Source organism: Leuciscus leuciscus (genome assembly GCF_965113295.1).
Source record: "Leuciscus leuciscus genome assembly, chromosome: 5".
Taxonomy (NCBI): Eukaryota; Metazoa; Chordata; class Actinopteri; order Cypriniformes; family Leuciscidae; genus Leuciscus; species Leuciscus leuciscus.
In genome coordinates this window covers 5755267-5783213 of record NC_138729.1, presented here as the reverse complement: position 1 = coordinate 5783213, position 27947 = coordinate 5755267, and the positions used below count along the sequence as shown (strand labels likewise).

The 27947-nt window shown below is 36.8% G+C and overlaps 1 protein-coding gene across 1 annotated transcript; it reads right to left on the bottom strand.

Annotated features, from left to right (window-relative positions):
• Positions 1 to 98: 98 nt before the first annotated feature.
• On the bottom strand, positions 99 to 27800 carry arhgap31 (Rho GTPase activating protein 31). The gene is made up of 12 exons (XM_082169933.1): positions 25825 to 27800; positions 15695 to 15797; positions 15334 to 15478; positions 13798 to 13880; positions 12089 to 12196; positions 11608 to 11750; positions 8416 to 8623; positions 8069 to 8193; positions 6234 to 6293; positions 4877 to 5680; positions 4154 to 4290; positions 99 to 3352 (listed from the first exon to the last, which is right to left on the bottom strand). The coding sequence occupies exons 1-12, from the start codon at positions 25922 to 25924 to the stop codon at positions 1124 to 1126; spliced, it is 4245 nt and encodes a 1414-aa protein (XP_082026059.1). The 5' UTR covers positions 25925 to 27800; the 3' UTR covers positions 99 to 1123.
• Positions 27801 to 27947: the final 147 nt, after the last annotated feature.

The following is a 27947-nucleotide window of genomic DNA, read 5'->3' as shown; positions in this document are numbered from 1 at the left end:
TATATATATATTTAAGATCTGCATTCCCTTACATTAAAAATAGGCAAATAGAAATATGGCATTGAAACGCTTAAGTGTATGTCACAGTGTACACAATACATGTGAAGTACTTTTATTATTTTGTTTAGAATGGAATACATACAATAAATCCAATGTGACTGAATACAAAAAGAACATATTACAAGGTTAGTGTTCTTTGGTTACAATAACTGACAACATCATCATCATGATCTTTCATCCTTGTCCTCGTCTGCCTCAAAATACATTTTCAAAACTTCTCTGCTCTATGGTTTATATAAAATACGGACAGCTTCTTTATAATCTTATTTTTTGGCACCTCGCCATATTTGTTTCATACATTTCAGTTAACCAGGTAATCAGGAGATTTGAACATATATAAAAAACTGCATATCCTACTATACCCACTAGAGAAGAGAACACAGCTAGAAGCAATGTTTGAATTATTCAAGAACATTGACCTTTAAACCTTTATCTTCAAATCATTGGACTTTTACCCCAAACATTTGTACAAAGTGATTTTTACTCTTTAGAGTAGTTTTGTATAACAAAACAAGACACTATTGAATAAATAAATGTTTGTTTCTTTGTTGATATTTTGTCAAACTATTTTAATAGTTTTATTTTCTCATTGGCTGGCATGTTGAACACCTAATTTCATCATGCAGATTTGTAGATAATTTATAAATGCTCCAACTGTAAACATAATATGATCCAATCATGATAAAGTAACAACAGACACAAAGACCTTCAGCTCCACAGGAAGGGAATTGAGTCGATTTAAACTGAGATGTGATTGTACAGTTTGTATTTACATATACAGTAGGAGCATGCTAAGTTCCCCAGGTTTATCCTTAGGCATGTTTCAGTTGTTCTTGCAAAGATAAAAAAAAAAAAAAAAAAAAACTCTGATATAAATCCTTAGCAGCAGCAGCATCATTTTACACAAAGCTTAATACTTACAATTCTGATTATCAAGATTAACGGCACCTTGATTTCCAAGCATCACCATGTGTTCTATAGGGTATACTGACACTCGGGCACATTTGACAAGCTAGAAGTTTGCTAGTTATCACATGATGGCCAATAACAAGTCAGTCTTATCTCACTCAATTTGCCTGTTACTTCTGTTGTCAAATATCATTGACCTCCTTTGTGGCTGGTAAAAGCAACTGGTTGAGGTCTCAAGCCTTTGTCCACTCTTTGGCAAAGTCATTTTATTACGCAAGGTCACCCCCTCGGGAGTTTTGAGGTTTTCAGCTAGTTCTTTTGCATAGACGTCAAACGGTGAGGCTTCAGCTTTAATGGGAGATAGGACTAGTTTACCATCTTGCCCTACCGGAGGGTAGTCCATGATTGGAAAAGGGGGGCTAAACAGGATGAGACTTTGAGGTCTTGGGCGATTTCTGAAGGACGATCTCTGAAGAAGCGTTGAGCGCTCAGGTCTAGGACGATCCATAAAGGTGTCCCCATTTGCAGATCGCTTCCTTCTCAACACTGGAAGATCGGGAATGGATGTTGGTTTGAAATTCTCATTGCATGTCACATTGTTCGTGGGCTTCTGTCTTTGAACCCCTGATGGTGGTTCACTTCTTGGCAGCTCCTCCATGTTGTCTTTGACTTTCTGAAGGGGAAGTGCAGAACCTGGTTTTCCCAACTTGCTCTTGGCAGGTTTCTTTTCAGGTGTACTCTTACTGACTTGATCAGTGCTCCCCTCAAGTAGGGCATGAGGTATGTGGCTATACTGAACTTTTGGTGGGATAACAGGAACAGCTTTAGCTTGGCAGGTTTTGATCATGAACGCAGTGCGAACTGAAGACACGCTGACTGGTGCCGAGTTGCGTCGCATTGGTGCCTTGGAGCCACTCAGGAATAGCTCCAACTCTAGAGATGAGCTTCCATGCTTGGCTTCATGCGTCACCCATTCCTGTGCAATTGATTGCTTTGCACTTTTCAGATACTGACTGTTTGAGATGTCTCTGAAACCTTGGTGTCCTAAATCAAGGTTTAGGGAGCATGGCCTGAGTTTGGGTTTAATGTTTTCTTGACTTCTCTCCACAATGCAGAACTCGTGGGATGTCTGTCGGTGAAATCTCTGAGAGGCAGAAGAGCGCTTCTGTTTTGCTTTGCTCAAGTCTCGCAGTTCAGTGGTCTCGTCTGAATCAGTTAATGTCTTCAATATCTTGACCTGTGGAACCTCAAGTTTGTCTTCTTTGTCTCCCATCCACTTGCGGTTATCACTGTCAAAATGCGCTGTTACATGTGCAGAGCAAGCTCCATCTGTGTCTGAATTTTTGTGTCCTGTTGGGTTTACAAAGTTTACAAGTTCACAGGATGTTATAGCAGCCTCTGTTTGAGATGATGTGATGTCAATAAGCACAGTTGGTTCTTTAGCTACATCCTTCTTGCTGTTGCGCAACTCATCCACTTTTGGCTTATCAAGAATTTGGCTTTGAATTGCATGACATGGCATAGTCTCTTTTGGCATGGGTAAGAGATCCTCAAGTTTTGGTGAGTGCAGAGGGCTTGTCACCCACTGCTTGGCAGAACACAAGTCTTCCCATGGTTCAACCTGATCCAAACCACCCAAATTACTCCCCCATGTGTCTACGTCATCTTGATGCAAAATTTCCAATGTGAAATGCTGTTCATTCAGACAAGATGAGAGTCTTTCTAAGCTTCCCTTGATTCTTCCTGCTAAGTCAATTTTCCTGGGTTCATCACTAACCTCCTTATTTCCTTTTTCACAAATATCCTTTGTCACTAATGGTTCTTTTGAGTCAGAGTGAAGAGCAGTCTGACTATCCGATTTTACATAACTGTTTGAACGATCTCTCGAGTCACTTTTGGAAGTGTTGTCTTTCTCGACGGGATCTGTTCTTAGTTCCTCTTCACTGCATGGCTCTGCATCTTGGAGAATATCGGTTTCCTTTAGGTGGAGAAATGGGGAAAGTTGTAGACTGGTTGTTATTATGTTTTGCGACTCTAGTCTCTTGTGGTCTGTCCTGTCAAAATCATTATCCAAGTAATTCCAGCCACCATCGCATGACAACAATCTTTCAGGCAAATGCTTCATGACAGAATTAAATGTAGTAGCACCAGAATGATCAAACATTACGTTTTTGGTAAGGTCTATAAAGAGTCCCTTTGATGATGCAGTATTTGTGGGCAAACTACTTCTTCTCCGTGCTTGACCACTTAGCTTGAGACTGTCCTCGTTTCCAGTCATCTTGGTGAAGCTGGGCTTCACCTGTTCATCTAACATATTTGTTTTAGCTTCAGTGACTGAAACTTTCTGTTGCATGCCAGACGATGACACCTCGTTGAGTACTTCCTGTCAAGCACAAAGAAACAAAAATAAGAAAAAAAGGTGTGGACTGGTTAGAGGCATTTGTTCCAGTAATATTTCTGAGGCCACAATTATGTAAGACAGTGGGATTAAAGGGTAACTTCACTTACATTTATCATGTCATTATGTACTTCCAAACCTATAAAACTTTTGTTTATCTTTGGAACACAAATGAAGATATTTTTAATGAAACCTGAGAGATTTCTGTCCCTCCATTAAAAACCCATTCCACCAAAACCTTGACGGTTCGAAATTTCATAAAAATTCTAAACGTAATCCATATGAATTGCGCTGTCTTTTGAAAAGACACGATTGCTTTATATGATGAATTGACGGATTTAATTTGTATTCACATTTAAACAAACATACATAAGGCACTCAAATATGGAAAATGGAACCTCAAACCTCATTGGTTCTCGCACGTCAAGCAAACATTCTTGAGCTTCCATTTACCCTAAATGAGTGCTTTATGTACATTCACTGATCAGTGTTTATATGTGAATAAAAGCCTAAAGCCTAAATTAAATCTGTTCATTGTATAAAACCATTGTGTCTCTTCAGAAGACTTGGATTAAACCGCCCGATTCACACGCAGAATGTCTTTATGAACTCTTTGAAGCATCAAAGTTTTGGTTACTTAGACTTACAATGGAAGGACGGAAATCTCTCAGGTTTCATAAAAAATATCTTCATTTATGTTGAACGAAAGTTCTTATTAATCTTATTAAAAACTACAGGGGTACAATTAATTCAGTTTAATTGATGTTTTATCAATTCAAATCATACCAGTTTGTCCAATTTTGTTATTTCTTGTTGTGTTGATGTAGTTTCCAGTTCTTCCCCTATTGCTTTAGTCTCAGATGACACCTGAGGTTCAAAATTCTCCACGCTGGCTATCAGCTCTCTCACTTCTGCATCCTTTCCTGAGAAAGTACAGATAATCAGTCAGGGTAGTAGAGTTAAATGTGCAGTGTGCGGCAGTAGCATCACCAAACAGAATTGCAAAAATAATGTGATTGCCAATCACTCCCTCATCAGCCATTACATATCTGACAGTCTAGCCCAAACACACAACATTGGTTGAGTGTTGCTGTGCTGGGCTGGTCGGGATTGAAATCCTTTTTTTTTTTTTTATCTATATATTAAAATGTAATTAATCAACTTACAAATGCAGATTTAAAATGACTCTCACTAAATTAAAATACACTTATATTCACACACACACACACACACACACGTCGTGTTTTCATGTTTTAAGAGGACTTTCCATAGACCTAACTTGTATATTCTCTCCCCTTATATTAACCCTAGCCCTAAATCTACCCATCACAGAAAACGTTCTGCATTTTTACATTTTCAAAAAACATAATTTAGTATGATTTATAATCTGTTTTCCTAATGGGGACCAAAAAAAGGTATATTTTGTCTGCATAATGTAGGGAATACTTGAACCATACACACACACACACACACACACACACACCCACACCCACACTACAATCGTCATACTCTTTGTTGTCCCCAGAGTGATCGCATCTGTAATATCTCTTTCCCCTGTCTGATCCTCCTTCTCCATGGGGAAAGAGCTGCTGTTGCTATAGATACTGCATCCGCTGCCTCCACTGCTGTCACTAAGCGGGTGCTCTCGGTACCCAGTACTGTTGGTGTGAGCAGCTAGTCCAGTCTCCCAGTCTGTGAACGTAAAGTTCCCACTGCTGCCACTGATGTGGACAGGGAACCCAGCAGTGCCAATACTTTCCCTGCGATGGGCTTCCAGAGGTCCGGCCTCCTTGGGAGGCTTAAAGAGTCCCCCTAAACCCTTGTCCCGTTCTTTGCCAGGTGCCCTGCAGGGGGTGCTGTTAGAGTTAATAACCGCAGACACACGTAAAGGTACAGACACTGCAAACGGCTCCGAGATGTTGAGGGCCTTCCGTTGGTGCCGCGGTGAAGACTCCAGGGGAAACAGGCTGCCTGGAAAAGACGGTCTAGATGATCCATTATTGGCAGATCCAGAATACAACATCCGACGGTTTTTAGGAGATGTGGGCTGGCAGCCGCTGCGGTCGTCACCTTTGAAAACTTTCAGCTGTTCTGGAAGAGTTTTCTGCAGTGGGGATAAAGGTGGTGATGAAGAGGCATTTGATGCTCCTTCTCTTTTCTCAGTCAGACATCCTCCTGAAGCATTATGAGGATCTAAGTCCGAATTTTGATCTTTTTTGTTCAGGTTGTAGTTGATATCTGAGCCCAGGGTTCGGGATTTAAGAACTGGGACGAAGATGCCATTGCTTCCTTCTGTTTGTACTTTGTCCTCATCTGAGTGGGATTGAAAAAGAGAAAACTGGTGGTTATTCATGAAAGCCACAAATATACCGCAGTCCCAAAAAGCATTTTCACACTTCAGCCACACTTAAAAATGTTTGTATGACATAACACAATATCAAACCAATTTTTTTTATTAGAATTAATAAAATAAAGTATTAAACTTACACAGTTTGTCAAAGGAACCTTAGTTAATGTTATAGGCCTTCCATCAAATACATCCACTTGAAACCAGTTGGTTTTTACTTTTCATATTTCAGTCATACACAGACTAATAAACAGATAAAAGCCTTCTTTGAGATATAAACCTGCCATATGAGCCTATTCTGTAATACAATACATTATAACTTGCTTATAGGCTACAGGACATGTGGCACACTGACACCTTATTAATGTAGTGAATTAATTACTAACTTTTTAAAATATCTAATGTATTTTTATATTAATTAATATTATATGTATCTGTACAAACCTTTTGTTTTAAATAAAATAAAATGCACAATGACAGCACACTGAGGTAAGTATATTTATGGAGATATAGCCCCACCTGCTGCTGGAAAAGAACAGAGAGAATCCATGCTTTTGGATGGCCGTATTGCAGTTTTTTCTGTTTAAGAGAGGAAACAAGCATTAAAACATATATGTATATCATTTTTGGGCTTTTTACAACTTAATTTTACCATAAACAAAAGCTAAATTAGCTATGATACGAAAATATAATTTTGAGGGCGGGGTAACCTGTCACTCACATGAGATAACCACAAACCACAACCATCCAATCAATTCCCGATAGACAAAATCAAGTCCCGCCCCCTATATTTGATCTTTTTCGAGACACCATGTCACAAATAGGGTTGGGTACGACAGCAGGTGTTCTGCCAAATAATGCTACCTATAATATTGTTCTACCAACACTGTATTTGCATTATTTTAAGGGTAGGTTTGGGGTAGAGGTAGGTATGGGTGAAAAATAAAGCCTCAAACCACATGAAAATGATGCTGGTAGCACAGTCTGATAGATAGCATTTTTCCCTGTCGAACTGTGTTACCTGTTTTAATGGGAGGTTGCAAAATCTGAGTGGGTAGCACAAATCATCAGAACACCGGATCAAAATTAGCAAGAACCGTGGATTCAATAGGACACGCACAAACCATTTAAAACCATTCAAGCGCAAGAAGCAGCCTCTCATATAGTGCATGAATAATAAATTGAGTTCTCTTTCGTATCTTCTTGCACTTGAATGGGCAAATACACACAACATAATGTCAAAAAATCTTAATAAACACAGTTGATTATGACTTAAGTGAATGTAAACAACAGTTGATAACTGTACATTGGATCCGTGCAGCTCTTAAAGTGACAGCAGCCTAATATACCTGATGCCATCTGTGTCATTAACGTTAAAGGTGCTCTAAGCGATGTCATGCGTTTTTTAGGCCAAAACATTCTTTGTCACATTCAGCAAACATCTCCTCACCATCCGCTAGCTGCCTGTCCCCTGAACACACTGTAAAAAAACGTGGTCTCTGTAGATTATTTACCAGGCTCCACAAACGGCAACAAAAACAAACTGGGCTCACCCGTACCACGAAACATAACAAACTGTTCCAGCCAATAACAGACAAGAAGGATTTGGGGGTGGGGTTTGGGGGGTTAGTGCGCGGATGAGGAGGGGGGAGGGTCGAGCTAGCCTCCGTTTTGTTTGACAATACTTTAAACGTCAACAAGAAGTGACGTCACCCAACATCACTTAGAGCACCTTTAAACAAAGAACAAAAGAAAATGAAAATTACCCACTGATCTTGACTGAATAAGTTTTGCAACTTTAAAAAAGAAAAAGAAATCTATGCAGTGTTATTTTACATTTGATTTCAATTTCTGTTCCTGAACTTTGTGTTCATCTATAAAGTTGTATTTATCTGTGCCATTGCTTCCTTGAGTAATGTGTTCAGGCTCTGCTGATTTGTGTTTATAGTATTCAGTTGCAATAGAGTGTTTTGCACAGAATAAATATGACTGATATCTAAATGTTTGACTTCAATTTTTTTTTTAAAACCTAATTAGAATTGCTCAAATTCAAATGATACCCAACCCTAGTCACAATAGGGAAGAAAAGACGATCACAACTTCCGTTTCATGCCGACTTTAATGTTTATAGGGCTGTCTTTTTATATATATATATAAAACCCAAGACTCATCTATGCAGTCAGTAAAGCTAGCCGGCATGTGATTGCATATCAACATGTCTGTGCATCAGGCAAAAATACTATTTAAAAATACAATAAAAATGTTATTTGCTTTTAGTCAAACTGAACAAAGAGCTTCCCATTTTTATCTTTGTCATTGTTTTTTTGGAAGTTTCTTTCCTTTTTCTTTCTTACCTGAGGAATTTTGGCCTCTCATAAAGACACTCCCATTGCGACTCAGTTTCCCTTTGGAGTCGATGACCGATCGTCCAAGACTGAAGATGGACTTCCACTTCTTAGATTTTCCTGAGAATTTTCTTCTGTGTTGTGAGAAGGTTTATGAATGTTTGAGAATGTAATGGGAAATGTTGAAATGTTTAACAAATGCTGTTCTCTGGGTTTTTAAAAAGCATTACTGGATTACTGTAAACGGTGGACAGTTCACGTATGCCTATACAGTTTCAACACTGTTAATGTTTAACCTAAAGTACACATGCTAGGAGAGTGTGTGGGCGAGCATAAATGTATGGTGTATATCATACCTGCTGTCAGACAGATCTATAACTGTATGATACATTGCCGCAGTGCTGGTATCTGGAAGGCTGTTCTCTCTTTGCCTCTCTCTCATTACTGGGTGGTTGGGACTGAGAGAGCGAGCTTGTGCTTCCTCAAGACTCATGAGCTTCATGGGGCCACACTGTGTGCTGGCGGGCAAGGTGGCGTACTTCTCCCCACAGGCCATGCTAGGGCCTACAAAACCATAAAACAGTTGCATGTAGCGTAAAAAAAACTCTGCATCACTAAAAAGAGGTCAAAGCCTGTGAAGACACATGCTTATTCTAGATCATCAAGTCATGGCTGCATGCATGTCATTTAAAACGTATTTTCATCCAGTGTTACTTTAGTATTATTTATATTACAGTTTTAATTATACCATGGTCTGTCTGAATGCTCGATTGACGTGCACACACACACACACACACACACACACACACACACACACACACACACACACACACACACACGTCACTCGCACACAGAGAGTGGAGATTGCTTGCACGGCTGCACACTCACTACATTATATTACTCAGCAAAGATGTTGTAACGTTGCTGTTTTTGAAGTAATTCAACTCACAGCTTCATTCCAGAGAGACAATGAACAGAGGTAATTCACACACATCTTTCTCACGCTCTCTTTAGAGGCTAATATAATGTTATATTATGTTAATAAATGTTAGGCCTATAATTCAATCAAATTACACTACTTTATCTTTGTGTCTGATTTAAAGTGGACAGAAAGTTAGATCTAAGAATTGGTAACTGATGAAAATAAACATGGTTTAACCCGTCCAGTCAAATGTAGCACTTCAAACATAAGTGGCATCTTCAACTTGTCAATAAGGGTAAATGACCATGGTATAAGTGGGATAATCCACAGTGTGCATTAAACGATTAAAATGCACTCTGATCACACATCGATGGTTCTTTGCCTCCACATCGTGCGTTAAAATCGCTTAATGCACAGCTAGCCGTGGATTATCCCTTACTTAACTCTTTACACGCAGATGAGGGAATTTTACGTCATTTATGAGACAACGCTTCCCCGCCATTGATGGAATCTTTCGGCTTTCTGTGTTTTCAATGTTATGTGGGGGGGGGGGGGGGGGGAAATCAACCCCCCCACTTGAATCAACATTCAAGTGTTGATAAAAACAGAATACATGAAGCTAGAATAAAACTTTCTTTTTTTTTAAAGCAGAGACTCTTCTTTCTTTTGATATATTTCAAATGTACTGAAATATATACAACAAAATATTCTGGCGGCCATAAAAGTTTTGTGAAAGTGATCAAAAATGCTGGCGGTGGCTAGTAACTTAAAAAAAAAACGCTGGCAGGGAAAGAGTTAATATTTTGAATTAGCTTTTATTTTTATATGTTCAGTTTTCAGTAGTTTTTTGTCCAATTTATAGTAATCTAGTTATGTCCTTTGTCATTTAGGTTTGATATATTTTAAGTTCAGTTTTAGTTTTTATTTATTTAAATGTAATAAATGTACATTTAGTAATTCAACTTAAACTTATTTGAAAAAAGTTGCCAAGGCAACATTTCTAATTTTCTAATATTTATATTTGATTTTATTTAAGCTTTATTTCAATTAACAAACATGTTATTAGTATTTTTAGCTTTAATTAACGATACCCTGTTTTCATCATACGATATCTACTCAAAATGTACAGTATCTACTCAAAACACACTGGGGTAGATAACTGTACACACCTTCAACAACAAAGTAAAACACAATTGCTTGTTTGCAGTCATTACCAGTTTGCTTTTTTTATATGTAACTTGCCTATTGTTTTGCTTGTCCATTTTTGGCTGCAGATCTCATGCCATTGTGTATACACCCCACTCCACATCTAAGACCCATTTCCTGACTCTATCATCACAGTTGTCACGAATAGCACAGTCAAACTTATTTAGAAGATATTATTAATGTATGCAAACACCCAGAGGAAATTTGTATTGTGCATTAGTTGCGCGTTCTCAGCTAATTTAATTGCAATCATACTAATATGACATACTTTATTTCTGGTCAGCACACTCGTAGGCAGATTTCTAAACAGGAGTATTATTAGAAAAGCTGAGCCTAATGCAAAAGCTTTAGGAGAATGGGATAAAGCAAGCACAAGTCCCCTGATCAAATTATCACAAACTGTGTGAGACCGCATGGCTTTCCACTGAGCATAGGTGCTAATTACCTTAATGAGCTGTAATTTCCAATTACGGTATATTTTGTTTTGATTTGTACAGCATGATTACAGAATATGCCCAGATGGTTTACATTAAAAAAAATAAAAGATCTTCTCCCTGCTTCTCTTCTCATTCAAAAATTACACATTTCATTTCTGAATGAAGGTTTTTAAATGACTATACTAACCACATCTGGCATCTTTGCTCACAGCACAGCTATTTAGAGATACAGTGCATAGTCCATTCATTGTGACTACATTAACAACGTAACCTGTTAAATGTCATACCCCTTTTTGAGCACAGATCTGAAATTAAATGGTTGTAATTCATGAATGATTTTGGAATAAGGTTGAAAAAAAAAACACATTGAAAAAAACATTGACGTCTGCACGAAAAATAAAGAAAAGTAAAAACTCTTCTGTTTTTAGTACATCGTTGTCGTGTAAACGTACCCTAAAATTACTAGAAAATCAAAGCAATATGTCTAACCAAGTTGTGTTCCAAATCTGAAGTTGATATCACAAAAAATGTAGCCCGCCTAAAGGATTAAACGTTCTGTTTCAACGTTACGGCGATGTCCAATTTCAGAGTGTTTAAGCTTTCGGATGATACCAAATGAAAACTAAAATATGTGATAGGGAAATTTTTTTATTAACTTATCATTTGTGTTTTTATGAGTGTATTGCAGTGAGAATCCTTGTTGGTAGACAACACACACTATATGCTGCTGGACATCTGAATTTCCCCTGTGGGAATCAATCAATCAATCAATCAATCAATCAATCAATCAATCCATCCATCCATCCATCCATCCATCCATCCATCCATCCATCCATCCATCCATCCATCCATCCATCCATCATCCATCCATCATCCATCCATCCATCCATCCATCCATCCATCCAGGCAATAAATAAAAAAAACGCAACCAGCAAACTGACAGTTGACAGGCTAATGCTACAACAGTTCAATGCTAGATGTACCTTCTCTGGACTTGGAGGGCTGGAGTTCCTGGTTGAAGATCTGCTGAGTGTGGTTGAGGATGAACTCTACAACTGACTGCTGGATCCGCACCTCCTGAAACGCTATATCACCATTGCAGGAGGGCACCTCCACTTCCTTGGAGCTAGACCAAATATAAGAGAGTATACTTAGAAAAGCATGTTTATTTGGTGGATTGCAATGAAGATAATGAATAAATCATCCATCTTTGTGAGGAATAATAGCACGTAGCATGAATGCCTCTGAAGAACATATCTCATTCATCATCAACAATCATCAACTGACAAGTATAATAATACCATGAATGTGATAATTATATAATTGTATATACTCCTATAAGTTCCCTGTGGACCTCTTACATATTTGTGGTATAAGCAATTATATGACTCTCATACAGAATTATGTAGAGAATGGATGATTAATTAGAGTATGAAATGAAAGTAAAACCTCTGCTAGACTCACCGGAGTAGATTCGGAGCCCACACCAGGGCAAGATTACGAGCATGCATGTTGGTTTGGTGACTGAGGGTTGCTAAATGTGCCAAGTGTTTGGTGAGGTATTCCAGAGTTCTAGGAAAGCAGAACAAAAATTATATTTCATTTAATGTTTATTACTCATTATTCACCATGTCTTCATTTCAAGTAACATAGTTGAAAAGTCCAATCATTTCCTTTCAGGTTTACATCTACATTACACTTTGACTTGGTATTTTTACAACACGGGTCAGTTCACCTGGAAATGAAAATCTTGCACTTTTTCATTTTATGTAAATCTGTATAACTTACTTTTTTCTTATGGAACACAAAAGGAGAAAATTGGACTAATACTGTAAAAATTTCTAACCTCCCCAACTCAAAATTTTCTAGTGACAGGTCACATCTAAATTTTTCAATTGGCCCAAATTAAATTCTGTCAATTTAATTTGATAATTTACAGAATTTCACTTGGGCTAATTGAAAAATGTAGATGTGACCAGTCACTAGAAAATTTTGAGTTGGGGAGGTTAGACATTTTTTACATTGAGTTTGCAAAAAGGAAGCACCTTAAAAGTATCATAAAACTAGTTAATATGACTTGTGTATTAAGTCTTTGTAAGTCATACTTTTTTGTGATTGTGAAAAGCGCTATACAAATAAACGTGAATTGATTTGAATAACTGGGTCTGATGAACAGACTGACACTTAAATCGTTATTCACTATAACAAACATTCATAGACATCATCGCAAAGTTGTGTGTTTAGAACCACAGCTCTCGACCTGTAGAAGCACAGTTTCTCATGACTTAAAGGGATAGTTCACCCAAAAATGAAGATTCTGTCATCATTTACTCACCGTCAAGTTGTTTCAAACCTGTATGAGCTTCTTTCTTCTGCTGAACACAAAAGAAGATATTTTTTAAGTAACTGAAGTAACCAAACAGTTGATGGGCCTCACTGACTTCCATAGTAGAAAAAATAAAATAAAATGAAAGTCAATGGGGTCCATCTACTGTTTGGTTACTTCAGTTACTTAAAAAATATCTTCTTTTGTGTTCAGTAGAAGTAAGAAACTCATTTTCTTCTTTTTAAAATTTTTTGGGTGAACTATCATTTTAAATAGATTATGCTCTTTTTTTTTTCATTGCAATGGAATGAAATTAGCAATAACAATCTGACATTAATTCAATCTTAGCATATGTTTTTACTCCACCACCCGTGAGATGTTATTAAAAAGTTTGAACATCTGATGTGTGGCAAAATTACAATGGTTTCGAGAAACAATTGTGATTAGCTAGTTTATTTGTCCAATAACGCATCATGGAAGATAAGCAGCAATAATAGTCATTGTACGGGAAACGTACCTCAAATCGTACCTTAGATTTTGTGAGCTTTAAGGCAAAAGAATAGATGTTTCATGAATAACTTCTGTCGCAATATGAGAACTAGGGCTGATGTCGAGATTTTAGTCAATAAGAAATAAAATATTTTATGATACTTTTATGTTGTTTGACAGTCCCAATTATTATTAACTTCCATTATATTAAAAAAGACTCGAGGATATTCTTCAAACTTTCACCTTTTGTGTTCCAAACAGAAGAGACGTCATCCAGGTGTAGAATGACGTGGGAGTAAATAAAGACTGATAAAGTTTACAGAATAATGCCACATATTAAAATAAGCCTCAGCTGTACCTGAAGTGTGAGACGGGAAGTTCGTTTATGGCACTCCTGATGTTTCGGAGCTGCTCCTGCTCCTCTTTAACTGACATCGCAGCCTTTGCACAAAAATACAGATGGAGGAACATTAATTCCTGGATGCAGGAGAACATTGTTTTTCAATGTTTTTCATTTTTGTCAATGGACGCACATCTGTCAGTATGTTCATTATGGATCACCTGGACATCACTATAGCTAAAAATCATTTCAAATATGGTAGTTAGTTGCAGTGGTCCAGATAAAACTAATCAAATGCTTATATCCCATTAGTTAAACAACTACAGGAAACACTTACACATTCAACTTTTATTGTTTTTTAAATAATAGTCAGAATTTTTTTTTTTTTTTTTTAAATGGAACAGTTTAATAAACCTTTAGACAAAATATTTAAAACAAAATAAAAAAAAAGTTTACTTTATTTGATTATTATATCGTCACCTTCCTAAAATAATGAAGTAATTTTTTTCAGGTTTCTCAGAAAACACAAAAAACTGAACCAATAATTGAAATATGACTTAGGCAATTATTTTAGGAAGGTGACGATATTTGCTACATCTGGCTTTTATGGCTCATATATGGCAAAAATATGCAGTTTGTTGCAGTTGCTGATATTTAAATGGACAAAACATGAGATGAAATTCAGATAGCTTGTAATGTAAATCAATGAGATCTTTATAACAGTATAGCAGCTACTTGCATAAAATGTAAATAAATATTAGTTGTCTCTGTATCTACCTATAATACGGCTTAAGATGATATATAAAGGCTTAGTTTTATGATCAAAGCTCCATAGTTTTTATTGTGGGGGTAAAACGATGCAATTCAATACATCAATGATGATTTAGAGATGTTCATAATAATAAACTAATAAACCTTCCTCAAAAGCCTGATTAACATGATTTTGCTGAAAAGAATGAATGATCAATGGATAATCAAGTAAACCCGAGTTGCTTCAGTCCAGTCCAGTGTTGTTTATCTTGAAATATTACTAACAATATAAAAGTTCTTCATAAATTCATTTTTATAAAAATCAGCCAAGATTTCACAGCAAAAAAGATTATACAAAATTTAGTTCATAAAATTATAAACTATCAATCAGAGGGTGTTAAAGTAGAAGAAGAAACTGATGAAGTTTCAGCAAAGTTTTTATCTTGTTGATAAATTAGAGGTCTTAGAAATTGGCATCAAATATGATTCAGAAGTCTTTATAGGGTAATTATTTTTTACTTTTTGAAGTTTTAACCTCTTTGCAGTGTTTTCAATTTATTTGTCTCCTCCTTTCCTGTCTACATTTGGCTGCTTTCTTTCCCCCGTCCTCTTTGTACTATATCTTTGTATAGTTCTGTATCCGCTGTCCTTAAAATAAATGTCACTTCTTGTACACAAACACTGAATTTTTTTCATTTTCACAATTTTTTTATTTATTTAAGACACTAAGTCACTGTATCAGATGCAACTATATCATTCTTCTATTCTGCTCGAGTCTTCAGTTTTTCTTGCTCACAAACTTACTGTAAATTTCTTGTAGAGTTCATAAGTGAGGAGAGGGATGGGAAGCTCTCTGAAGTACAGCTTACATAAAGAGCCAACGCAGTGGATATCCTGAAGATACACTTCTTTAGTGAGGTCAGGACAGAGCTCAGAGCAAAACTCCTGTCTGTATGCACACACACACACACACACACACACACACACACACACACACACACACACACACACACACACACACACACACACACACACACACACACACACACACACAGAGAGAGAGAGAGAGAGAGAGAAACACACATTTACTACAAAGAATTGATTGTTGCAAGGGTTTCCAACACAATTGTATGCATGAGGTTGTGAGTCTATAAAACTGGCCAACCTGAGTCTTTGAATGTTAGATGTGATTCCTGAGAGTCTGTAGATTCCATCCACAATCCCATGTTTCTCTATGAACTCTGCACAAGTCTTCAGGACGTGAGGAACTAGACAAAAAACAGGACAAATTCATCAATGATCATTCAGATATGTCAAAAAAGCTCAATTTATCGAAAGAATAGTTCACCCAAAAAAGTATTTTTTTTGTCATCGTTTAATCACCCTCATATCATTCCAAACCTTTATGACTTTCTGTCTTTCAAGAAACACAAGTTAAGATATTTTGAAGAATGTTTGCACTGATTTTATCCATTTAATAAAAGCACACCGTTGAAAAAAAAAAAGAACACCATAAAAATATCATAATTATGTCTTTTGCGCAACATTCCAAGTCTTCTGAGGCCACATGATATCTTTGTGAGCTAAAAAAAAAAATTGAAAACAAGAAAATTTTCTGGTAATCTGCAGACGAAGAAGTGCAGGTACTGCATATAGGTTCCTGCTTCAAGCACTGACAGGTGTGATTTTATAAGCCTCTGGGGCCGGTTTCACAAAGCTATTTTAGACCGGTCTATAGTGTTAGACAAGTCTAAAATGTGCTCATAGACTAGTCTAATGCAAGTTGGGGTGGTGGTGGCGCAATGGATAAGACACATGCCTTTGGTGTGAGAGACCCGGGTTCGAATCCACTGTGAGACACCAATGTGTCCCTGAGCAAGACACTTAACCCCTAGTTGCTCCAGAGGCGTGCGACCTCTGACATATATAGCAATTGTAAGTCGCTTCGGATATAAGCGTCAGCTAAATGAATAAATGTAAATGTAAAAATGTAAATGTAAGTTAGACTGTTTCACAAAAATAAAGACTGACTTAATTTAGACCAAAAAAATTAGACACCTTCCCCCCAGGCTAACTTAGGTCTAAGACTCTGTTACCTTGGCAACCAGCAGTAACAATCAGTTACATTACAAACAGCCAAAAGAAAAGGGAAAATGGCTCATAATTGAAACATTTCTTCTTGTTACTACATTCTCCGCTAAATTTCCCAAGTAAAATGTCCTTATAACTGTTAAACTCCTCCAACAAACACATATTTTCCGCTGGGGTAAACTGCACTGAGCGGTTGAATGCGCTTACTCGATCCGCCATGTTTTTTTTGTTTTGAAAAGTGTCTTATTTTACCCAGAATGCATTGCAGTGTAGTCCTACTTAAGATAGTCAGAGTCCTAAGTGCTTTGTGCAACAGTCAGATTTAGATGTCTATCTGAAGTCTGACTATCTACTATATCTAAGCCATAGTCAAAGTCTATCTTTGTGAAACCGGCCCCAGGTGTGAGAAACTGCTTTCTCCGGGTGCAGAATTGGTCGGTGTAACATAAGTTATTGCATGTCATGATCCATCAAGAGACACGATTACCAATGATGTCTTGCAACCTGACACGTCTGCATGCAGCAAGTTTCAACACTATATACTGTATGGAGCATGGATGAGATTTAAGCAATATTAGAAACTAGAAAAACTATTCTTTTAAATGACTGAGTAAAATAATTAAAATATCTACACCTGTAAAACTGCAACAAACCGATTGTGAACTGTCGCACTAATATGCAGGAAAAGCTGCATTAAGGATTTATAAATAATGATGATAATAATAAGCACTTTATTTTACAGTCCTGTTTCCCATGCAATGTTACATTGCAATAACTGGGTGATAACTAGGTACTAACCCTGAACCTACCCCTAAACTAACCTGAACCCATGCAGTTACCTTAGATTACCCAGTACTTTCATAGGCAAGTACACTGTAAGTACACACAAGTGCACGTACTGTAAAATGAAGTGCAACCCATAATAATAATAATAATGCTTTTTTCTGAGTGTGGAGAAATGTGTATGGTTTGGTTGTGAGCACTTTGATGACACTCATGGCAGCCACCGGAAACATTTTTACAGCCATTTTTCATCCTTTTTTATGTACAGTATTCTCCTACAGGAACATGCCATTTTGGCAGAAAGTTTTGACACCTTGCCATTAAAATGCAGACCATATATCTCAAGATGAGAACTGTCATCATGAACTATTGACAGCAACGCCAACAAAGACACTGCAAGACCAATGTTGAACTCAGTCGGACCAACTGTTCTGTAGTTAAAGTCGTTTTGATGTTTTGCTGTTACAGCGCCACTAAGTGGTGATGCCCTGCTATTTTTCTAAGTCAAATTTGGCAAAAATATCTCATTCCATTTAAGAGTTATATGCATGGCCTATAATTAAAAGCAGTAAATGCCCGTTTACACCAAGAACAATAACTATAAAGATAACTAAAATGATAACTGTATTAGCATCCACATCACATCAGCTGACGATAACGTTCCGTTTATTCTAATAAGAGCGCGCTGCAGTTTTTTTTTTTTTCGTCTGTCGCTTTAAATTTGACTTTAAACAGAAGATATGCCGGTTTATCCGGTAGTGGGCGGAGCTAATGCGCAAACGGCTAAATCTCATTGGCTGGCGCTCATCTCTGTTTTAATTTCAGCAAATCAGTTCGAGCGAACGCTGACAACGTGATTAACATTCATGAACCCAGCAGCTCATGTGTTGTATATTGTCATTATTAGTAGTATAATTAGTTGTAGGATTATCATCTTTTTAACTATTATCAATTACTATTATCTTTTATTTTTTTTTATTTTTTTTAGAAAAACTGTATGACCAGTTCAGTTAAAATGACAAATATGCATTTATGCATGATGATCAAGTTTTAGAATTACTAAAGTCATATCATTAAATAATGCTTGATTATCATAATATAATGCTTGATTGACTGATTTTAAGAGTGTACATTTAGACATTTAAAAAGAGGTGCCATTTTACAATGATTAGCTGATTTGGTGGAATGAATATATATATATATATATATATATATATATAATAGTATATCAGTCTGGCGAGTAACCCAAAAACTGTACAAGCCAATGGCGATTCTATTGCCGAGGTGTGCATATGGAGGATTGTGTAAATGTTTTTATTGTTCATCATCATCAAAAAAATAAAAATAAAAAATGCCCTGAAAGTGATTCCAACAATATGGTGTGGTTATCGTTATAGTTGTGAAGTGATGTGGACTATGCTATTCTTTTATATTCAGAATGATTTTTAGAACTATATCTTTATTGTTATAGTTATCGTCTTTGGTGTGGACGGGCCTTAAAGGGGTAGTTCACCCCAAAATTAAAATCCAGTCATCATTTTCTCACCCTGAATTTTTGGGTGAACCATGCCTTTAAACTAGGGAGGGAACCTGCAATGAACCAAACATCAAATTAAGTAAAATGATGGGGAACGAAATTAGTGAAGCCTTGTTTGTTACAGCAGCATCTCAGAGAAAACACACTGGAGAACGCTGCGGACTGAATGAACCGCATAAAGGAGTAAAGCGTTTATGATTGTTAATGTTATTTTAAAAACTGAAAGGCTTTCTGTTGTTTGTGCAGATGTAGCTATGGTAATCTGACATGTGATCTCGAATCGATTAACTAGCAGAAGTTATTACTCCACCATCTGCGCATGAGATCATTAATGACAGTCTTATATTGTTGAACCAACGTGGATTAAACACTGGAAGTGCAAACACGATTTCAGGAAACAATTATAGCTAGTTAATCCCTCTAACCATACAAACAAAGCAAGTTACATTGTAAATAGGAAACACACCCTATGTTATTATTTCAGAAGCATTATGCTAAAGTGCAGAGGCATTACGCTAAAGTAGTTTATGCAATGCATACAAAAATGAATAGACCGTTTCTAGGCCTTACAGTTCAAAAGTTATTAGCAGCATAAATATAATATTGAGCAGTTAGTGGTTTGAATTAAAGGGATAGGACACCCAAAAATGAAAATCGACTTAAAAAAAAAAGTAATATTTGACGACATCCATTGACTTCCATAGTATTTTTTCCTACTATTGAGGTCAGAGGCTACCGTCAACTCTCTGATTACCAAGATTCTTCAAAATATCTACTTTGTGTTTAACTGAAGAAAGAAACTCATACAGGTTTGGAACATCTTGAGGGTGAGTAAATAATAACAACTGAATATTCATTTTTTGGGGTGAACTATCCCTTTAAAGACTCCAGTTTTTCTATGATAACAGATCAGACTCTTCTCTGTCCATGTGCAAAGTTTCACACAACTTTGTACCATACAGTTCTACTGGCTGCCATTGACTTCAATAGCAGAAAAAGAAGAACAACAACTAACAATTACAAGAGTGACAATCAATAACATACAAAAATATAGAGCTTTATATTTAATGTGTATAAAACAGCTCAGATTCTTTTTGGTTTTGGAAAAATTTGATGAATAACATTGGAGTTCCAAATGAACTCTCTGACTTTTGATTGTGGACGTTAAACACAGTTTGAGACATTGTTGAGGAACTCTAGAAGAGACACGTTTGAGATTATTTGGGGTATATATGTAGCTTTTTTCACTTTGACAAGGCTTTGTGTGAGAAAGTATTGAGAAATATATACCCTAAAGCTAATGCTTTTGAAGTAATCTTCAGGTTTTATGTGCACGAACAAAACAGAGGCCTACCCTACATATACCGACAATTTGTAAACCAAATGTTTATTACAATTTGAATGCCTACATAGAGTAATATTCATGACCTATTATACATCATTGCAAAATATTGTCAAATACTTAAAGTCATCATTCTTCGTGTGCTATCCTTTTAAATAATCTGTATAGTATGTGCATTTCTGCTCTCTCTCTCTCTCTCTCTCTCTCTTTGAGACTGTAGTGTTTCATGTAGACTACAGTATTACACCGTCCTTCCTTTATCCTGTCGGGCTGCTTATTGTGGAGAAGGTGGGCCAGGGCAGGAAGTTAAAAATGGTTTGTTTGTTTCAGAGGAAACCTGACACACCCAGGCCTTGCAGCTGGTATTACTTATGACACTTCCTCTTATTCTAAAGGGCCTTTGGAAAGTTCCCACCCAACTTCATCACTTCCTAACATACCTCCAGCCATGATATCTTTAAGCTCTGTTTAGGTTTGTTTAGAGGACACTAAACAGACAGTATCATGACGGGCTAGCATTTTCCTGTTATTTTACAGCACATGGTTAATCCTGAAGTTTATCACAGTAAAAGTCATTTTATCATCTTTATTTTACTGTGCTTACTTCTACCATTTAACACAAATGGAGAAATTGTGTTCCAAACCATAACATGTCTTTCTAGTTCAAAATTTCACATTTAATCCGATGTTATGCCATTTCTTTGCTATTAATCGTGAAATTTACTAGCAATTTCTGGGTGAAAATTGTTTCTACACCACTACAATCCATCCATTTTCCAAACCACATGTCCTATGAAGTGTCGCAGGGATGCTGGAGCCGATTCCCCTTACCACTACAATATCACATTTTTCTTCCCTTTAGCCAAAAAGACAGGGCCTAGATTCAATATGATGACCAACAATATCATCAAACCTCTGTGGTACTTGTGTCATGATGTCACGACACACAAGAACCAATGAGGTTTGATGTTACTGATGTCGTTGTGTGATTTGATTTGACGGTGAATAAATCAAATTTGGGTCTGTTCATCATACAAAGTGATTGCATCGATTCAGAAACCACTGAACGTTTGTGTCCTTTTTGGACCTTGAAACTTTGGATCTGATTTTACTGTTTACTGTTTTACTGAGTTTGTTTCAATTCAGTTTGTATTTAAGCCTGATTCTGAGCCACAATCGAATTCAATTTAACCTAATTTTATTATTATTTATAAAAAAATCAATCGTTCATTTGCCTTTTTTGTTGTTGGACAGAAACACTAGAGAAAACCATGGAAATTATGAGGAAAAGTGGGAGGATATGGTATACAAATCAAACTTGAGCTCATCTTGCCCACATGAGCGCTAATATATCAGAGCATGTGAACTAAACACTAGGTCACAGCTTATATAGTTTTAGCATTTTACCCAATTTTTTCATATATTTCAAGTTTATTTTATTCAAATCAATTTGATATTGGAGATTGTCAGCAAAGTTTTTTTCTTTTCTTAGGCCTATAGACCTAATGCGCCAGAGAAAGAGGGCGCCGCCATCTTTAGAATATTTTCTAAATATTTTTTAAATATTTAATTTAAATTCAATTTAAAATATTAAAAAATATTTATATTATTATTAATATTTAAATATTATATTAATATTTAAAAATATTTAAATATTTAAATTTAATTTAAATATTTTTTAAATATTTTCTAAATACGTTTTGCGGTCGCTCTGTATATTTCTATGGCATTGCTGTCCAGGAGTAATTAGCTTTTGAAGTGGATTTACTTAATGTAAAGTTAACGAAAGTTATCTTGAGGACTGTAATGTTTAAAGCATTTGTCAGCTGACCGGGAAGATTTTAAAATGAGCCATTCATTAATAAACACGCAAAAATCGCTGTGAAAATACAGACCGGAAGTCAAAAGACAACGAGCGCAGCGCTGAAAAGATGCGGAGCTACATAAGGTCTATAACATGGTGAGGATACTCTATTTATGTCAGACTGCATTTCAGAAAGAAGAGTGCATATGTTGTTTGGTAGATGTGGACAGGTATAGATCATATGTGCAAGAGAAACAAGCGTGCATTAAAATTTTAATGTAGCTCTGTATATTTCTATGGCATCGCGGTCGAATAGTAATTAGCTGGTATAAGGTGGATTTACTTATTGTAAATGGACAACCGACGGATGTCATAACACATGTCAGTAGACCGGGAAGATTTTTAAATAAGCGGCTCATTCATAAATCTGTAAGATCTTACCTTCATGCTGTGGAAATACAAACCGGAAGACAGAAAAGGGGCGGGGCTACATAAGGTCTATAGAGTAATAGGCTTAAAAACTTTTAAGCGTAATGCGAAATACTTTGTTCACAGAATAAATTGCCAGGCACTATAATGGGTCATGAACTGAAAGTATTATTCAAGTGCTCTGCTTTAAATAATGAAATGGCCCTCTCACGGTAGGAAACAACATTAGCAATTTCAGCCCTGAACCAATGAACCATCCAGAGTCTGAGGAAGTCTACACTTCCCATGCTTAACCTACCCTTATCTACAAACTGAAGCACAGATCTTTCACCTAAATGTGTAGCACAGCACTTTATCTAAAACAAATAAAGAGATTTCCATTATCAATACACTATAACTACAGAGAGATAGAGTACAGCACATCCCCTATGGAAGCTTGTTTCTGCCGCGGAATAACAAAATAAAAGTAATTGTGACTTTTTATCATGCAAATCTGACTTTATTTCTCACAATGCTGAGTTTATATTTCAGAATCTGGAGAAAAAGTCAGAATTGCGAGTTATAAACATGTTTTGCGAGTTTATATCACACAATTTTCAAATTGCAAATTTGCAATTCTGACTTTAGAACTCGCAATTTAGATTATTTCTCGCAATTCTGACTTTAGAACTCGCAATTCTGAAATTTTCTCCAGATTTGGAAATATAAACTCAGAATTGCGAGAAAAAAGTCAGAATTGTGACTTATAAACTCTCAGTTAAAAAGGTCATTGCAGCTTTTTTTTGCAGTTGCGAGTTTATATCACACAAATTTGACTTTCTCGCAATTCTGACTTTAGAACTCGCAATTCAGATTTTTTTCTCCAGATTCTGATATGAACTCAGCATTGTGAAAAAAGTCAAAATTGTGAGTTATAAACTCAGTTAAAAAGGTAATTGCAACTTTTTATAACACAATTCTGATTTTTTTTCTTGCAATTCTTAGTTTATATCACACAATTCTAACTTTTTCGCAATTCCAACTTCCGCAATTCTATTTTTCTCAGAATTGTGAGAGCTCACAATTGCGAGATATAAACTTATTCAGCCTTTATAACTCGCAATTGCGACTTTATATCTCCCAATTCTGATGTTATTTCTGACACAATACTAGCCTTTTCTGAGAATTGTGAAATATAATCTCACAATTGCGAGTTATAAAGTCCGAATTGTGAGATATAAACTCACTATTGCAACAAAACAACAAAAAAAGGTCAAAATTGTGAGATTAAAAAGTTGCAATTATCTTTTTTTATTTTTTATTCTGTGGTGGAAACAAGCTTCCATACATCCCCCAGTAAAGGCAAAATCATTTTATTTTACGAATTTCAAAGAACGGAAAGTAAAAATAGCAAATGTTGGGAAACCAAATCATTTACTATTCAGAAATTCTGCTTGGGATGCAGAGAAGACCTCCAACCGGCCGGATGAATGAATGATTGTTCTGTGAGAGGAAGCTCTCGTTTTGACCTGCTGGCAGACAGAGAGATACTTCTCGAGTGTTTTACAATCATTGATAAATGATTGCTTTAGTTTTAACTTTAGAACTAAACTGCTTTAGCTTTCATATGGTGTATTTAGTCAATTCCACCTAAAGAAGATGCTGTCAGTGAAAAGTAAAGCACATATTGCTGAGAACACTAACACATGTTGTGTTTTTGAGGTTGGTTCACACATGTGATACTGGTGTGTTGGTGTCCAACACGAGGCTTCGCTACCAGCTTAACCTGCAAAACTGTCTTACAAATCCATGAAGGAATAAGCAGGCCTTTCAGGATGGTGAACATAAGAATTCGTCCAAAATGGATTCTGACTTTCCTGCTCAACTCACTACTAGATGATATCACACAACGGGGTTGGTGGATGTTACTTAGTTAGCACTTATATCTATCCACAAAGTATAAATCCATTTTGTGCTCATATAATGTCTAAACATTACTAGCCAAAGGTGCCTGTGGCGTGAGGGAAAAAACTAAGATGCTTCAGTAATGAAAGAAAATCAATGAACTGCTTAATTACTGTTGATATGTCACAATCAAGAATGATGCAAGTATTAGTAATAATTATAGATAGATAGAGTTAAAGATCTAGATCTAAAGTTATTAATAACTTTTCAACTATGTTACTTGAAATGAAGACATGGTGAATAATGAGTAATAAACATTATCACTAGAACATTTTGAGTTGGGGAGGTTAGAATTTTTTTACAGTGTAGTTAAAAAATATAAACAATATTACAATAGAATATAATCTTACTTCAAATATATCAAATAATTTGCACAGTTTTAAAATCAAGTTTCCAATAAATATCTCGAGAGCATTTACGGTCATTCTTGCCTCAACGATCAAAACATGTGAGCAGACAGGATCTTAAACAAAAGACTGTTTCACAGTTACAGGCTTCAGATGAACTCGGTCAAGTCACATGGATCTGTCAAACTACGGGTGGCACCGCACTGTTTCCAGATCAGCATTGTGTTTTGTCTCTCATAATGTTAGAGCTTGGGAAACGCAGAGGAAAAGCTGCTTCTGGATCAGCATGAGGAGGTTATTGTTGATATCCATCAAAAATGTATAATCATAACACACACCGAAATTGATGTTATGGATGGGAACAAAAACTCCACTTTGAGCTAACAAATGAAGAATGTCCGACGGCATATTGAAATATTATGGACATAAATTAAGTGATATTCTCAATAATACACAGCCACTTTAAGAGGAACCGGTGCTTTTAGTTTAACAGCCTTTGATGAGAAATGTAGTGATATTTCATAAACGCAATGTCGGCATTTAACACGAACAGTATATCTTTAAAATCGAGTCCTCCCTTTTCTCCTCCTCTTTTCCCCCTTCCTCTTCCTCTGAACATTTCCTTTGCTCTTTATTTTCTTTTAATGCTTATGTGTATGAGCACTGAACAGGTTAAGATTACATTCAGATTTGTTTCATAACGCACTCAAAAAGTGGAGATTATTAGGCAATACCTTCCAGTTAAATGGTTTTAGGCAAGAGGAAAAGTGTCCGGCACAAGAATAAAGTATCTTCTGTTTCAATCGCAACAAAAACATAGACACACCAGCCAACCAGCACCCGAAATGGGTGTTGGTTTATTACACGTAGCTAATGTTTACGCAGAGGCCCAGGCTTCTGCTCTGGTGTGGGTTCCTAATAAAGTCAACTTATTATGACTGCTGGGGCTTTGGAAAAAAAGGGGCAGCCGTTATATGAATGGCAAGAGGAGGAGTGAGTGCGGAAAAGAGGAATTTACCGTCTAGTCCTGAATTCTGCAGATGTTCAGTCAAGTCACAGCCGAACGCATTTTCAGTTCCCTTCCTTTTGGACTTCAGCTTGGCAGCCTTATTCTTCATCAGGCTTCCGTAACGTATCCAGATCAGAGTAAATACACCTTAAAATCAACCATTGGTCCCACAACGCATGGGATGGGAAGGAGGGGAAATGCGCTCGAAAAGAAAAGAAAAGAAAAGCCCCAAATCAGGAAGTCCACAGTGTCAAACAAAAGAAATCATCCGCTCACATCTTGACTGAGCCACCAAAGATCTGGTGTGGGCGAAGAACTCTGGAGCGGTTCACGCCCAACGTCACTTCATCATCAGGGTCTCTCCTCCCTTAAGCCCTGAACAGAGAGAGGTGAGATTCTGTGTCGAGTCTGAGGGGGAAAAGTTACGACACGAGCTTCTGTCCCACCAAGAAGCTTTGCAGAGGAGACATTTTCCTGTCCTTTCCACTTCTATCTATCTATCCATCTATCTATCTATCTATCCTTTTCGTTCCACGTTGTTCAGGAGGTCATCGTGCTGATGTTGAGTGGAGGCTTGAAATGTCAGAACTTTTTGCAAAGGGGAGGGTAGAAGAGCGAGGGGAGGAGAGAGAAGTAACTGCCTGCTTATTCTTCACCAGTTTGGACATTACCGAACCCCTTTCACCCAACCCCCCCCCCCCCTCCCCCCTCCGGCCACCCCGCTTTCTCTCTTCCTCCCTCCTTTTTTCTTTTTTGTAGCCATGGCTCCAACAGGAAACCTGCTCTCTGCCTTCCTGAACGCTTCCAGAATACACAATTTCCTGTAAAGGGAACCTTGTTTGGAAAACAAAAACAGACCAAGAGAAGGACGTTGGGGAGAGGGACAGCAAGATGGGGGGAGAAAGAGAGAGAGAGAAAGGCAGAACGATGCAGAAAAAACTGGAGAACTTTACAGAGCAGAAGAGAGAGGGGGGGGAAACACAAGGTTCCCGTTAACCACGGCTAGTTAGCCATTTTGAGTGTTTCTTCAACTACAGGCACTTCTATGTCCCACGGGCGGATTTTTATTAAAAATAACAGATACCCTTTTCCCAGATTTTCTGTCTTGGAAACTTTTTAACTGTGACTTATTTATCAAAGTTTTTGCTGCCTTTTATGTCTAGATTTTTGATTGTTTTACTTTTGTCCCAGAATTATGAAAATCCATCATAACAGTATTGCACTCTTAGAACAAAAAAAGGTTCAGTGGGGTTCAATATACCCTGCTGAAAAATCCAGCATAAACCAGCATGAATTCATGGCTGGTTTCTGCTGGTAAGTGCTGGTCTAACTGGAGGACCAGGGGCCGGTTTCACAAAGATAGACTTTGACTATGGCTTAGATATAGTAGATAGTCAGACTTCAGATAGACATCTAAATCAGACTGTTGCACAAAGCACTTAAGACTCTGACTATCTTAAGTAGGACTACACTGCAATGCATTCTGGGTAAATTAAGGCACTTTTCAAAACAAAAAACATGGCGGATCGAGTAAGCACATTCAACCGCTCAGTGCAGTTTACCCCAGCGGAAAATATGTGTTTGTCGGAGGAGTATAACAGTTACAAGGACATTTTACTTGGGAAATTTAGTTGAGAATGTAGTAACAAGAAGAAATGTTTAAATTATGAGCCATTTTCCCTTTTCTTTTGGCTGTTTGTAATGTAACTGATTGTTACTGCTGGTTGCCAAGGTAACAGAGTCTTAGACCTAAGTTAGCCTGGGGTTAAGGTGTCAAAATGTTTTGGTCTAAATTAAGTCAGTCTTTATTTTTGTGAAACAGTCTAACTGGCATTAGACTAGACTATGAGCACATTTTAGACTTGTCTAACACTATAGACCGGTCTAAAATAGCTTTGTGAAACCGGCCCCAGCATAATCATGCTATTCTCAAGCAAAACTGGTGCTGGTGAAGCTGGTTTAATTGTTTTAGTTATGATTATTAATCAAAGTCATCTGACATTTTAAACAGTAAAAAATAAAACTGGTGAAACGTTTCAAAGGATTTGTCTCCGGTTTAAAAGGATCTATAAACAAATGAATTAAAAAAAGCTTGTGTACATTGTAAAACAAAAACTGATATGAAAACAAAG